This window comes from Gossypium arboreum, chromosome 1 (genome assembly GCF_025698485.1).
Source record: "Gossypium arboreum isolate Shixiya-1 chromosome 1, ASM2569848v2, whole genome shotgun sequence".
In the NCBI taxonomy this organism is placed as follows: Eukaryota; Viridiplantae; Streptophyta; class Magnoliopsida; order Malvales; family Malvaceae; genus Gossypium; species Gossypium arboreum.
Genome location: NC_069070.1, coordinates 1,949,572 through 1,965,247, shown reverse-complemented (window position 1 = coordinate 1,965,247; position 15,676 = coordinate 1,949,572). Strand labels below are relative to the sequence as shown.

Here is a 15,676-nt window from a genome sequence, read left to right as displayed (position 1 = left end):
TGATTCATGGATTCAATTGGTTTGTAGATCAATTGATCCAACCTTTTATTCATACCTTGATCGATTCTCGATCCAACCAATCTAGTTCTACAAAATAGTACTAATCTTGTAGGATACAAAACACAGTTTGAACTCTTATTTTATTATTATTATAAATCTTTAAAGTGTTAACGTGGGATATAATCACTACTCGCTTATGTTATTCAATCTTGATACGCTTAATTACAAATGTATAAAAAATTATATCAATAAAAAAACCTCTTGTTACTATTTTTAAATAACTTACCAATATTAAATATTTTTAGAATTGGATCAATAGTCAAATTAATTAGACCATTAATTTTGATTTATCTCATGTTATCTGGTTCAATTGAATGAATTATTAAAAAAGAAAGAAAATATTAATTCAACCAACTCGATCATCGTTTCAATAAATCTTTTTGTTTGTTTTAATCGATTAGACTGATGGGTTTAACCAACCCAACCCTTTATCCTAGATCAATATCTGGATTGATTCTTGATTTAACCTGTCTAATCGAGTAATCCAAATTTGTTATTAAATCTTACTACGTTGAATTACAAGAATACCCCAGTCTTAATTACTCAAGAAAAAGAAAAAGAAAAACATAAAAAAAAAAGAACTAAATTATTATTAAAAATGCGATAGTTTCACGCTTAATTAAATAAAGAAAAGAGGCTCCTTATTTTAGTAATCCAAACCTTCTCTTTCATTTACAAATCTCTCAGTTTCAGAGCTTTAAAACCAAAAGCTCACTTCACAAATCTAAAAAACTCAAAACTCCCTCGAAATCACCTTTACAACCCAAAGAAATGTATCTTCTTTAAACCCTAAATCAAATTTCACTTACAATTTTTATTATAGAAAAATTAATTTTACTTCTCTCCATTTTTGATATGTTGTTATAATATTTTCTTTTGTCGTTGCAGCTATCGATTCGTTTTTTTTTTCGATGGAAAGAAGTGGATTGTGATCGAGATCAAGAGAGGAAAGCAAAAATGCGGGTGAAGGAAATGCATCCGTTGTGTTGTATATCGTTAGAGAGTCCCGGCGTCGGTGACCAGTCACCGGAAGTTTCGTTGACTCGAGCTAGGAGCATGCCGGCAGGGAGTTTATCCGGATCTGAAATAGGTAATGCGACTGCGAGGTTGAAGGCGGGAGGATCCGAAGGGACTGTCGCTGGGATTCTTTATAAGTGGACTAATTACGGGAAAGGATGGAGATCCAGGTGGTTTTTGCTTCGGAATGGAATGTTATCTTACTCGAAAGTTCGTCGGCCTGAAGCTCTTAACCTCATCTCTCCGACCGATGATGTCAGATTGATCGGTGATGTCTCGAGCAATCGGCTTTCGAGGATGGATAGTTGTAGCGGTAGACGGAAACACCAGAAAACCGTTGGCATTGTTCATTTAAAGGTATATATATCAGAAAAAAAAGAAAATCGACTTTCAAAAATTCCAAAAGAAATATAGAATTGAGCCAAAAGAATATAGATGATCAAAGTGATCCGTTTTGGCGGTAATATAACTTGTTTTTCGGAACATAGTTTTAATATATTTTGATTCAACATACTGAACCGATCTGTTACCATCTAGCAATTATGTCATTTTATACTAATTTTGGGTTTTTGCATCTGAAGATATTAAATTAGCAGGCATTGAAAACTGAGCTAATTAAATAACCAGAAAAGAAAAAGAAAATTGAAGAGCAAGAACCGTAGGTTGCTTGCATTGTTCGGCATGAAGTTCTGCATAATTTGTTCAAAGGATCTTCAAAACAATTTTGCCGTGGACCTTCTTTTTCTCTCTCTTTCTTTCTATGTTGTTTTGTGATTTTCAATTTTCATGTTTAACTGATGAAAAAAGTAGAATAATTATTTTTAATGTATATTTTTACAGTTTTAACTGGTTGTTTATGTAGAGTGGGTCACATCAGCAGGTGGGCTTGGAGGGCTGTGATAGGGTATGGTGTAGGTCTAGGATTTAAGCTGTGGTCACATCATCGTTTAATCGGTTATCGATAGATGATTGAAGTTTTCAAAGCCATCACCAACGATTCAACAAACTTGAAATGTGATCCTTCCCTTTTCGTTCCTTTATTATTTCATCTTTTTGGTTTTCCCCCTCACTTCCCACGTTTAATCATGCCTACTCTTTCTCTTCAGCAAAGTGCATTCCCTTTGCTTGCCAGCCGCTCTAGTTTTCTTTCTTTCAAGGTGATGAGGGAAGTGTGAAGAGGGTTTCTTTATTTTTTTTTCCTTTCTCTTTTTAAAGGAAAAAAATTGATGTAATGTTGTAGAAAAAAACGGTGATGAGGATGGAGTATTTCTCTGAAATGTCGAAGTGGGTTTTTGTTTGTTGCCGTCCTTTTTTTGAGTTTTGCATATTTTGTCTCGTAATAGGGAGGTAACTTCTTTACTTTTTAACATTTTACATTGTTTTATTTCATAGTTTTTATGGGTTTTAGTTTTTAGTGAAATAAACAATGAGAAAAAGAAAAGGAAAAAAATAAGCGTGGGGACTTGAGACTTTTAGGTGGGGCTTGACTGGTTAAGTTTATAAAGAATTTTATGGTTGGACAGAACAACGTTTAGAAACGGGAAAACTCAAACGATAATATAATAGTAATATTTATTTTGAATTTGTTTTAAGTATATTCTCCTATGGTCGAGTAGATCCAAATGGCGATTCTTCATCTTTGTTTTGTCCCTAGACAGTTGTAATCCTCAAAAAGTAGCATGGGCTTAGGTGATGAAGTTTGGGTTTTGTTTTTCTGTAGCTAAGAGCTTGTTTGTTTGTTGCTAAAACAAGTTTTTCTTAGAAACTTACAGTCCCCCTTTTCGTTTTGTATCCATCTGGCGTTTGATGGTAATTGGGTTTGGCTTCTGCTGAGGTTACACCTTGATAGCCTAAAGGTTGGTTCTTGGTTGTCTAAGCTACTGATATGTTGTTTTTCTTCGGGTGATTCCAGAAAATTTCCAGCAGTAATGATCCTATCTTGGTGAGGGATACAAGGATTTAATTGAGCTTTTCAACTTGCATTATCTTGAATTGATTGCATTTCTTCTCCTTTCTTTGTTTCTTAAAATGGGCTTTTTAGACATGTTTTGACTCATGCATATAAATTCATCTTGATCAATGTGATCATGCCTCTTTAAGGGAACTCTTGCATAACTAATGGGGCTGTTAATTGGATTCTTGTAGCAGATCTCGTCATTTCGGGAGAGCAAATCTGATGACAGACGGTTTTACATTTTCACTGCAACAAAGACCCTTCATTTGAGAACCGATTCTAAGAAAGATCGGGTCGCTTGGATACAAGCTTTGGTATCAACCAGGAGCCTCTTTCCACTGCGACCGTTAAATGATAATCTCTCTCTTGTCCCCCGTGATTTGTCTATATCAACTGATAGGCTCAAGAAACGGTTGCTTGAGGAGGGAATCAGTGATAACCTTGTGAAGGACTGTGAGCAGATTATGCTCTCAGAGTTCTCGGAGATACAAGGACAACTTAAAGTACTTTGTGAAGAAAGATCTATTTTGCTTGACACATTAAGGCAATTGGAGGTAATGTGAAGTTACTAATAATAACAACTATTTCTCATGGTAGATGGACTTCCCTTAATCTTAATTATAAATGGAAGCCCAAGTTGATCAACAAATTCCTAAATTCCTAATAAATATAATTGGGGGGGCGGGGAATTTCTAAGGAGTGTCTTTTATCATCTCATCTCTTAAATTGTTGTCTTAATTAATGTTGATTTTAGGTATTGTTGGTTCTTATATGAAATTGCATAAAAACGTCATTTCTTTGTGGTTCACTGTACACATAATGGTACTAAGCTTTATTGTTTAATGTTAAAGGTAAACTGAGATTGTTTTTTTGTTGCATGTGCAGGCAGCTAATATTGAAGCTGAAAGCTCTGGAATTCATGATGGAGACTACCAGTTGTCAAAGCATGAATATTCTGGTATAGGGCGTGGAAAATATAGTGGTACATACTCAACTATATTGTTTAAATTATGTTAGTCAAGGAAGGTAATCTTAGTCATTTTGTACACACCTATAGTCATATGATGGTAGCACTTCATGGATAAACTAATGTCATACAGTTTCATCATGCTTTCTTGAGTAAGAAATACCCTTTGATTATCCGATGTTTTAATGGCAATTTTCTGCCATTTTGCTCTTATTGATCATCACCATTCTCGTTTTACTTAAATTTTAGGTTTAGAAATGTTTCAACTATTGTTGTTAAGGGTGCAAGGCGCACTATATGCTCTAGAACTGTTGCATTTGTTCAAGGCATAAAGTGCAAAAATCCCTTGCCTGATTAAAGTATGATGCAAGATGTATTTACATGTATTTTTTTCTGAGTGAGTGTGTATAAGCTTATACAATTTTGCTAAATTCTAAAGAGTGATTGAACTTATCATACAAAACATGCAAAATTTTCATCTTCTTTTGTTGGCTAATATGCTTGATTTCCTTGTAATCCCATGAATTCTCAAATATTGATAAGTAGAGGGTTTGATATTGTCTTTATATATATATATATATATATATATGCTGTTGAAAGTACAATTAATGGAAAAAACCCTTAGAAATTAAAGAGAACTTTGAGCAGACTTGCTTTATTTGCACCTACCGCCCTCAAAAAGTCTGCTTAGACACACCAGATGTGTGCATTATCAAATGTGCCTCACCTGAAAGAGTGTGTAGAGGTTGTTCTGTTTGATGCTACGTCACACACACCTTAACATCATTGGTTGTATTGAGTTATTATCTTAGTGTTAAGATTTGTTTCCTTTTAATATTTTCTTGCCAAGTTCTCTTATAGTCTGGCATCTTGTTTGGGTTTTCAGAAGGCAGCACAACAGAATCATCCGGTGATATTGAGAAACAAGAGCTTGAGGATGTGTCTGATGAAGATGAAACCTCCTTCCATGACACAAAAGAGCATTTTACTGAACCCGCTGTTATTTGTGGGTCTGTAAGAGGGGTGGCTGATCATGCAGATAATCAGAAAGAAAATGAAAATCAATTAGATGATGTGGAAAGGATGCATGCTGATAAAGAAGATTGTTTTTCCAGATATGCTCAAATTGAAAGGAGAAAAAAGCTTCCAGATCCAGTTGAAAAAGAGAAAGGGGTTAGCCTTTGGTCTATGATCAAAGACAACGTGGGAAAGGATCTTACACGAGTTTGTCTCCCTGTTTACTTTAATGAACCAATATCATCCCTTCAGAAATGTTTTGAGGACCTAGAATATTCTTATCTTTTAGACCGAGCATACAAGTATGGAAAAGAAGTACGTTTTTGATACATTTCATCTTTAATATTTGATGGCTCTCTTGATATATGCACTGTTTTCTTAGGGTAAAACCAAAATTTTATCTTCTTTTCAACAATTTTCAACATCACGGACTTCTAGGATTTTAGAAATTGCTGTTTGCTCTTGGCTGATATTTCAAGAGTGACACTGCAAATCTGTCAAAATGTTACTGAAGATACTTCAGGATCTCCACTTGCCACTCTCTAAACATGGATCTTATCTCTCTTATTGGATGGGTAGGAGTGTTAAGAAAATGGTTACCTAGTGCAGAAACGTCTACTGTTTTAACTCAGTATGAAAAGGCTTATCATCCCCTCTGTGTTTTGCCTTATGTTGGGCTGAATTTGTGGCTGTTCTTTTGGTCTGTAGAAGCAGACAGTTTTATACCATATGCACTTATATTTTTCTGGTCAGGACATAATATTTGGAGCTAATTAATTGACTCTTTTATGATTGGACCAAGGTTTTCCTTTTAAAAAGTTTTATACACATATTATCACCTTGTATAAACAATATCATGAAAAGTATGTATAAGCCATTTTAGCGAGTTGTCCCTTGCTCCCTTCTTGAGGGAGATGTTGTTAGTTCATTTCTGAGTGTACCCCTTGGGTTTGTGTGCTTTGTGACAATTCTTGAAATCTTAACATATCCTGTGCTCAAAATTTTGGATTTATTACAATGCTTATTAAGGTTTTGTCAACAAAAGATGGTGCTCTTGCTTTTATGCCTCTACAATCTAATTGTATCCTCTGTTTGGATTTTTTGTTAAATTTTCAGGGGAACAGTCTCCAGCGGATTCTTAATGTTGCAGCATTTGCTGTTTCTGGGTATGCTTCCTCTGAAGGTCGACACTGTAAGCCTTTCAATCCTTTACTAGGAGAAACTTATGAAGCAGACTTTCCTGACAAAGGAGTTCGTTTCTTCTCCGAGAAGGTCAGTCTTCAAGATCTTTCAGTACAGTTAACTTCATATTAGAATGGTGCAACCTTTATAATGAACTTAAATGGATAAACTGGGAAACCTTATTTATTTATTTGTTAAATTAAGGTTTTTCAATTCTCAATAGTCTGGAGATACAACTCAGTGCTTCACTTTCGCATGCTCTCTGATAAATGAAATTAAACAGCCTTGAGAAGTAAATGAGATATCTTGAAGTGGAGTAGATGTTTTTAAACCACAAAACAAAGGGTTTATTTTCTTCTTTTAAGAAGAAGAAAGTGGAAAGCGCTGTCATCTTTTTATTGTGGATAATGTTGTGAGAGAAAGTGTCTTGGGTAATCTTTTGAACCATTTATCTGGAAAACAACAATTCCTTGGATAGTTCCAGGAAGGAATGTTTCAGCTTCAAACAATTATCAATTTTAGGTTATCAAAACAGTGAATAGAAACAGTACAAAAGTGTTCTTCGAGAACTTTGGAAGCAAATGCAAATTATACTAGTTCTATAGGCCTTTGCAGTACTTACCTTTCCTAGTTGTTACTTCTGTTTATCTTGAAGCAAATATTTGCATTCCATAGCATAGAGGACTTACCTTCCAAGTTGAAACAGGTTAGTCACCACCCAACCCTTATTGCATGTCATTGTGAAGGTAATGGTTGGAAATTCTGGGGTGACAGTAACCTTCGCACAAAGTTTTGGGGGCGGTCGATTCAGCTTGATCCTGTTGGAGTTTTGACACTAGAGTTCGATGATGGTGAAATATTTCAGTGGAGCAAGGTATGCACAATTGGCTGTATATTTACTGCATGTGCTATTTAGGTGTTTCCATATTCTTAGCTTCTATTTCTACTTGCATGGTATATTTTGAACTTCATTATTTTCAGGTAACAACTACTCTTTATGATATTATCCTTGTTAAATTGTATTATGATCACCATGGATTGATGCTCATTTGCGGGAATCGTGAATATTATATTTACTGCATGTGCTATTTAGGTGTTTCCATATTCTTAGCTTCTATTTCTACTTGCATGGTATAAATTATTTGAAGTTTTGAACTTCATTATTTTCAGGTGACAACTACTATTTATAATATTATCCTCGGTAAATTGTATTGTGATCACCATGGATTGATGCACATTCGCGGGAATCGTGAATATTCTTGCAAACTCAAATTCAAAGAGCAATCTATTCTTGACCGCACCCCACACCAGGTTAGTTGGTGATGTAATTGTTTCTTAAGTTTTATTTTAGTAGCCCATTTCAGTTATTGTTCTCCCAATCCGTGAAATGGGTTATCCAGGCTTGATTGCCTAATATATTTATTAGTCTATCTTCTGTCTTTAAAACTGTTATTTTCTGTAGTAAATTGTTTATCCTATCCTACATTTATTAGGTCCATGGTTCCGTTGAAGACCTTTCGGGTAAAAAGGTTGCAACATTAACTGGCAAATGGGATGACAGCATGTATTATATAAGTGGTGATTTCAGTGGTAAGCTGAAGGACTGCAATCCATCAAATGCCTCCTTGTTATGGAAGAGGGACAAGCCACCTCCTAACCTGACTCGCTACAACTTAACATCATTTGCGATCACACTAAATGAGCTAACGCCAGGATTGCAGGTAGAGATGATGTATTGCATCACTTTCTCAAAACCATTTTCATGTTCCTCTTATGCATATCTAATTGTTTTCTATAGCGTTGTCTGATCCCGGGTATTTGATCACGGATTAAGGAGAAGCTCCCACCCACGGATTCTAGGCTTAGACCAGACCAACGTCATCTGGAGAATGGAGAATATGATAGAGCAAATGCTGAGAAACAACGGTTGGAAAGGAGGCAGAGAATGGTATGTTTTCATATCCTTCATTTTCATGTATATTGTTTTTGGACAATCTCATGCATCTATGCTCATGCAGTCATTTGCTAATAAATAGTGTTGAGCCAATGCTTTGTCAATTTGTTGTTCCCTCAAGAAAAATCTCCTTTGTTGTTTGGTTTTATGCGTTTTGGGGCTTCTACGCCTTCCCAATATTTTAAATTTAAGTCGAACTTAATATTTTAATTTGTTTAAGATAAAATGCCTATGTTAAAAATCAGTTTGTTTTGGAATTGCGAGAACAATCAATGGTATCAAAAGTTAATTCAGCAAAATTTAGGCTTAATAACAAATTTAGCCACTAATGTTTATATGTTTTGAAATTACTTTTTCAAATTACTTTTTCTAACATATTTGATGAAAGTATTTTTAACTTACATGTGAAAAATAATAAATTAAATAAGTCATACATGAAATTGAAAAATAACTCTTAGTTTAAAGAAAATAAACATAATTATCTAAAAAGGTTTCAAAATGAATACATATGTTTGTTTATTGAGAGGTTTCAAAAGATAATTAATAAAACAAATCGAAAATACTGAATGTGTGCATTCATTTTGAAACTATTTTAGATAATTATGTTTATTTTTTAACTTCATGAATTGAAATTTCATATCATCCCGTTAACTTTATTAATAGTACTTTTATCAAATATTTTTAAAAAAATAATTTGAAAAAGAATAAAAGTTGATGGCAAAAAAAAGTTCAATAATACAATTAGGACCATTTTAACAAAACAATAAATATTAGTTGTTAAATTTGTCATTAAGCTTAAAATTTAAACATAGGTGATGATATCAAGTGGCCCTATGCAGTGAAAGACCATCATTAAAACTAAACGTGTGTTTCTCAGAATATCTTTCAGGCCACAAATTTAAACAGTGATATGTCAATTTCAGTACTGCTGATTCAAACAAATAATCATTTACTTCGGTCAGTAGTTATTTGGTGGATAAAAAGTTGGTAAGGAAATCCTGTAAATTTATGGGGTAAATCAACATCTTTTTCCCACCTTAAGTTATTAGTGTTGTGTTTGAATTTATTTTTTTATCATAATCATAAGGTGTCATATACATGCATATATATAAATTTTAATAAATCGTGTTGTATAGATAATGACATAGTTTAAGCATACAATTTGACCTGATTAGCAATTCTTACTGCAATGAGAAATGAATCCCCTAACCAGTGTTGTGCATAGTGGCAATAAGTTCATTTTCTTTTTGTTTGGATAGTGGCAATAATTTCTGCTTCTATGTAGGGAGTAAATTTAGATTATTGATTTTTACTGCTGATCTTCACACCGCTTCTGATCATTTTTGCACAGTCAAGAAAACTACAAGAAAATGGGTGGAAGCCTAGATGGTTCCATCAAGATAGTGAAAATGGATCCTTCCGCTACACGGGCGGGTATTGGGAAGCAAGAGAACAAGGAAAATGGGATGGATGTCCAAATATATTTGGTGTATTCAATGAAGAATTTGTTGATTCCTCTGAATGATCCTGATTTCAATTTTAGGTGAGTTGTTGCATTTACTTCTGAATACTTTCTTTTTTTTTGTGCTACATATGATGATATCATGGTGTGTGTATAGGCGTAGGTGCACCCGCGCCTTAGACCCTTTCAGGTGAGACTCATTTGATGAGGCATATTACTTGCCCGGTGCGCCTAGGCAAGCTTTTCAGTAAGGCAATAGGCATTAAAAAGAAAAGCCTGCAAAAGACATGGAACGTAAGGAAATCATGCAAATTGACCAGAAAAAAGAATTTATGTCTTTAAGATAAACTAGACCACTCCTTACAGTTTATTATGTTATTTATATTCATATTGCACTTTACCTACTCGGGTGAGTGCGCGCCCGGGAAAGATGGTGTGGTTTAGGAGAAAATAGCAACAATAAAAGAATTAGGGCTGAAAAACAAGAAGTTGAGACTCTTGAAAATGTAGGGTTATAAAAATATTTAGTTTGTCTATTAATTCGAAGAAAAATAATAAATATAATGAAAAGCCATTCTGCATTAATTCCTCCAATAATAAATATAATAAAAATATTTAGTTTTAAAGATGAGCATTAGTTGTGGAATTGATTCATTAAGATATTTTTAGGGTTTAAATCTAAGGACTATGGCTAGTATTATCTAGGGTTATAAACTTTATTTACAAGAAAAAATATAATATAAATAAGCTGTTAACTTTACGGCCAGCATTGTCACGGTTGTTATTATTATCCTCTCAGACTTTTTTCAATCCTATACTGTTCTATTTATTTTTAGTAAAAGTATGTTGATGGATCTCGTAGTAAAAGTTGAATTGTATTTTTCTCTCTTAATTAAAAAATGAATAAACTAGTTTTTTGTTAAAAATTTATTTATTTTATTATTAAAACTGGTCTTTGTATGTCAACATGAGGTACATGTGACTTGTAACGTGTAATTATTTGGTTATTCCGTCATTTACATTAGTTTGTAATAATAGAGATGGATGGAATTTTAACAGAAAAGATCAGCTTGTTGTCTGATCTAATGTTTATGGATTAATTTATCAATTTTTTTAGTAAATGGGGGAAAATGCAATTTGAAATGGCTTTGTACAGTATTTTTACCATTGATTTATTGCTGTCCCTCTTCCCCGAACCACACCAAATTAGGGTTATAGCACCTAGGATGTGCCTTTTGCCCTTGAGTGGTATCTTAGTAAAATATATCTTAGCGTTCATTGTTGTTTTGATGGAATTAATTGGTACAATTACTTAAATAATGGAGCTACCAATCTTTTTAATGGCAGATCAATATTGAGATGGTCTTTCCAGGAGACATTCAAGGTGGATCATTTGGTGGGGGTAGATAATGGAAAGGTCAAAGTGTAAAAGTTTAATGTAACAATTATAATATATATATATATGTAGTGTGGGAATTGTTTGTGTAATGTAATCTCTCTCAGTCTCTCCATAGTTCATTTATTCTATAGCTGCTCCTTCAACTGAATGATCCGATCGAGCTGAAAAATTTTACATTTCGTAATTATCTGTGTTTTCATCCAAGGAAATTAATAAATGAGAAAAAAAAAAAAAAAAGGTGCATTCTTGGCATCGGCTTAACATGTTCCAAAATATTGTATCATACTTGTTCATATATTCCAATAATCGATTGGAATATGGTTATGGATTATTTATTATTAAATTAAAATTCTAATAAATTTTAGAGATAAATATTAAATTTATATACAATTTTGATTTCGTGCAATTATATAAATTAAATTTGAATTGTGGTTTATATGTACATATTGAACTTGGATTTTAATTTAATTGTATACATTTTAAAGAAATAAATATATGCATATATTTTCATACTGGATTACTATAATTGTTTGTGTATGCAATAAAATGGTGTTAATTTGATGATGATGTTAATGATTTGTGAAATTTGAATTAAATCAAAATTTTATATATAAAATCATATAAAATTAAAGTTTGTTTATAATATTATACATTGAATCAAAATTCATATATAATTTTAATTTTTATTCCAAATTTACGTCGCATGCATAAAGTTTGAAAATTTAATTTAATTAATCAAAATTCTATCCAAATAAATAATTAAAAATGATATAAGCTTAGTGTTAATTTTGAATTTAAAAAAACTTAATTCAAATAAATTTAAATAATCATAACTCAAAATTAAAATTTTTTAACATTTAAATTAATCAAAAGATTTCTTAAATTCAAATTTATCCTGACCAAAAACCAACATGAATTGTTGAACTGAGTAAATAATTGAAGTATTTATAGATGGTTAATAAAATTCAAAGAATTGGGCATAGACTACTATCCCATAATTTATTCACACCATTTTATTTGGAATAAATATTGAAGAGGTGTTTATATGGTAAGGTTAGAAATAATTTATGAATCACTTTCAAAATAAAAGGACAATTTAATTCCTTTATTGATTGAAAGCCAACAAATAAAGGGTAAGGAACAATTTAATCATTTTCAAATTAAATAGAATAATTTATTCTTTTACATTATTCGAAATTAATTAAATTAGAATAATTAAAGATGGTGTCACCAAAAGAAAAAACAAATATAGCTCTAGAAATCACCATGTGTGAATCCACAACTGATTTGAATTTTAAAAAAATTAATGAAAATAAAAATTTAAAATGATATAATATTAATAAAAATATTAAATATTTTAAAATTCACAAAATTAGAAAAATAAAAAGACCCCAAAACTTAAAAAAAATTCTTTAAAATTTAATAAAAAATCAAAACTGTATAGAAACTTTCAAAAATTTAAAACTATAATATTAAAAAAATACATAAAAACTTCAAAATCTTATAAAATATTCAAAAAGAATTCCAAAATTTTGGAAAAAAATTACAAAATTCTTTCAAGTAAAATATCTAAATATTTGTTATTTCTATTTTTTACAATTTCTTGAAATTTTAAAATTCCAATTAAAAATTACAAAATTCCATCAAGTAAAATATTAAGTAATTTTTTTTAAATTTCACAAATCGAAGATTGACATGTGTCCATGTTTTCATAGGCCATATTTTGGAATAAACTAAATTGCTCCTAATTCATTGGTTTATCAACGGAAACAGTTAATATAATTTATAATTGTCTTTATTTGCAAATTTTTGAATAATATGAGGATTAAATTATTATTTTTAATTTGAGAGAGATTAAATTACTTCATACCTTATGATACAAAAACTTTCTTGATATTTATTCCATTATAATTCAATACAATTTTTTAATTGAAATGTAAAATTAAAAATAAAAAAGTTATCCATATAACACAAATATATATATATATATATATATATATATATCCATATATAAAGTGACATTAAAGTGATCAGATGCTTGAAAATCTCATGCATGAAACTTTGATGTCAATCTATGTTAGAATATGAATTATTGATGGAAAATATATATCAGTTGAAATTTCACATCACACTTTAGAGCCCGTCATCATGTTAGCCTTCATAGTTCATAACTATTAAGGTGATAAAAGTTTCGTTTACTTTTCATTGATTTCCCTGTATAAACCTCTCGATTCCAAAAGCTTAATTACTAAGTTGATAAAAGGGTAATTTATGATATATTTTTAAATTTTTAATAATTTAATTAATTAAATAAATGAATTGATTGAACCGATTAAACTAATTAAATAAAAATTAATGATCTGATCAATTCAATCATTGGTACAATATTAAAATCATGATTATCAGTAATGTAGTAGGAGAATAGTGTTCAATCTATTAAATGGCACTTTAAACACCATTATAGATAACTATCTAAAGGCTAATAGGTGTAGCACGATGTGATTTACAGAATTAATATCCCCAACCTCATTCAACAAATCTAAACATAGAGAAATGACATCATTCCCAATAACATCCCAAAAACTGCAAAGAATAAACCAAGTATTGATCTAAAAGTAAGTGGTAGATACTTCATTGGCAATAAGTTCAGCCCATAGACCTTCATTCATAGGCAAAGTAACACAAGGAGGGATGGCATTAATAATTAACTCCAAAGTACCTCCCTTTTGAGTTTGAGACAAGTTTGCAAAAATACCTAATAACAGTATCTTGGATTCCTAACTCTGTCTCAACCTATTAATCCACTACTTTCTTCTCCTTATGGTTGGCTTGTCTATGGAAAAATAGTTTTGTGATCCCTTTCCCTTATCCAACCTATTAAATTACTTCTTTTCCAATGTACCATGCATTTCTGAACACTCAAAATAAAGCTTCCCTATTGAAACTTTTCTTAGTTATCTGTTTATCAACAATCCTTTTTGTTTTTTAACCCTTTTATTGGTGATTCATCCTTTTTGAGAATATCTTCAATATCTATTTCTTTAACATCCGCAAGTAGGAGTTCATTCAGAAGTTTGTTAATCTTGTTTTCCATGTTCAAGAACATCACAACAAACCATAGCACAAAAAAGGGAGACAAATTTCTCAAAATTGACATCTTTCCTTTACTCAAGTAAGAAGGGAACAAAAACAAGCTTTGAGAAAATTACCAAATTAACAAGGTGAACTTACAATGGACAAGTTAGGAAAGATAAGACTTTCCACCAATAAAAGTCAACTCGAAGCAAAATAAGGTAACAAATAAAATAGAAGGCCACAAATAAGGAGTTGTTTAAGCACACTCACAAGGGAGTGGCACCCTTATGCTTCCATCAACATTTATGTGTTAATACACATTATCCTACATAATTGTCTAACTATTCTTAACCACCAAAACCACTTGCAAACCACCATAAACACCTTTTGCTTGTCACCACTAATTGAAACTAAACTTTTTATTAGACCTAAAATCGTAGCCAATATGTCTATAATCTTAAGAACTAAGCTTCTTAATGTCGTGATCAACCTACTCTAGTGAAAACTGTAAAAGCCAAGCATCAAAATAGAAGAAAACCATATCGAAAAAGATAAGAAAAAAAACCATCATACCTTCACACCAAACCCTCATAACCAATCACTCTACCATGTCAACTCAATGATGGAGGAGAAACCTTACTACCCTTTCTACCATCGGTGCTACTAATAGACTACTAGGATGTCCGAAATGGTTTTAGGGCAATGTTAAGAGATGCAAACGAGACTATTGTTGTAACACCCTTTACTCGACCCGATCACTGGGTGTGGGTACCAAGTGTTACAATTAATCCAAGTTACGAAATTTATCTTTCGAATTTGTTTTAATTATAAACTTAGACAACACTGGATTGTGAACCCACATTTACCATACAATTTATTTCAAAACTGTGATTAACATCTTTCAAAAATCAACTTTAAATAAATTTCCTATTATACAAGTACTTAAAATTTTACAATAATTTTTGTCGTACTAAGCCCAAATATTTACACTTACTACGACTTCAGATTTAATTCCACACCATACGCTAGTTTAATCCCTCGAGACATAGTCTCTAAGAGTGCCTCTCTATATGCATGATACAACTATCACTATATGCATGGTCTTGGTGATGTCTGGCTAGGTCCCTCTATACAATCCCTAAGTCATCCCTTGACCTTACATTCAAGATAAAACACACATAAGTTCGGGTGAACTTAGTGAGATTCTGTGCAGTGTTAGTCATAAAAAACTTTAAATTTTTGGATAAATAAGAATAAGAGTACATAATTAAGACTCCCTCGTTGACATAGAAGATTCTGCAGTTTGACTAGTATGGTTGACACCCATGCGTTCTCTGTACTAATAGTTGGTGGACATATTGTTGACTTAATCATAGGTGTACTCTTTCAAGCAACTCTTTTCTAGGACTTAACCTTGTTTGGCTACATCTCATGCTTCTATTTTACCTTCAGGGCTCAGCTCATCAAAGATAACCAGACATGCAAATATGCGGATTTTCGACTACTAATACTACTACTGGCGAACTTGCAATTGTTTTTGCCATAACAACAAATCCTTACCTTGATCCATTCATTCCACACTGAACTCA

The 15,676-nt window shown here is 31.9% G+C and overlaps 1 protein-coding gene across 12 annotated transcripts; it reads left to right on the top strand.

Annotated features, from left to right (window-relative positions):
• The first annotated feature begins 499 nt into the window (after positions 1–499).
• LOC108483282 (oxysterol-binding protein-related protein 2A) lies at positions 500–11,285 on the top strand. Of its 12 annotated transcripts, none has more exons than XM_017786576.2 (12): positions 644–833; positions 949–1,434; positions 3,226–3,585; positions 3,917–4,013; positions 4,885–5,330; positions 6,132–6,287; positions 6,904–7,071; positions 7,368–7,508; positions 7,691–7,918; positions 8,026–8,145; positions 9,503–9,694; positions 10,961–11,285. In XM_017786576.2, the coding sequence occupies exons 2-11, from the start codon at positions 1,018–1,020 to the stop codon at positions 9,674–9,676; spliced, it is 2,307 nt and encodes a 768-aa protein (XP_017642065.1). In that variant the 5' UTR covers positions 644–833; positions 949–1,017; the 3' UTR covers positions 9,677–9,694; positions 10,961–11,285. The 12 variants fall into 12 exon arrangements, 11 of the variants coding, with proteins under 11 accessions (XP_017642065.1, XP_017642063.1, XP_017642068.1 ...); XM_017786574.2 differs by having other exon boundaries at positions 3,223–3,585; XM_017786579.2 differs by having other exon boundaries at positions 646–833; positions 8,032–8,145.
• Positions 11,286–15,676: the final 4,391 nt, after the last annotated feature.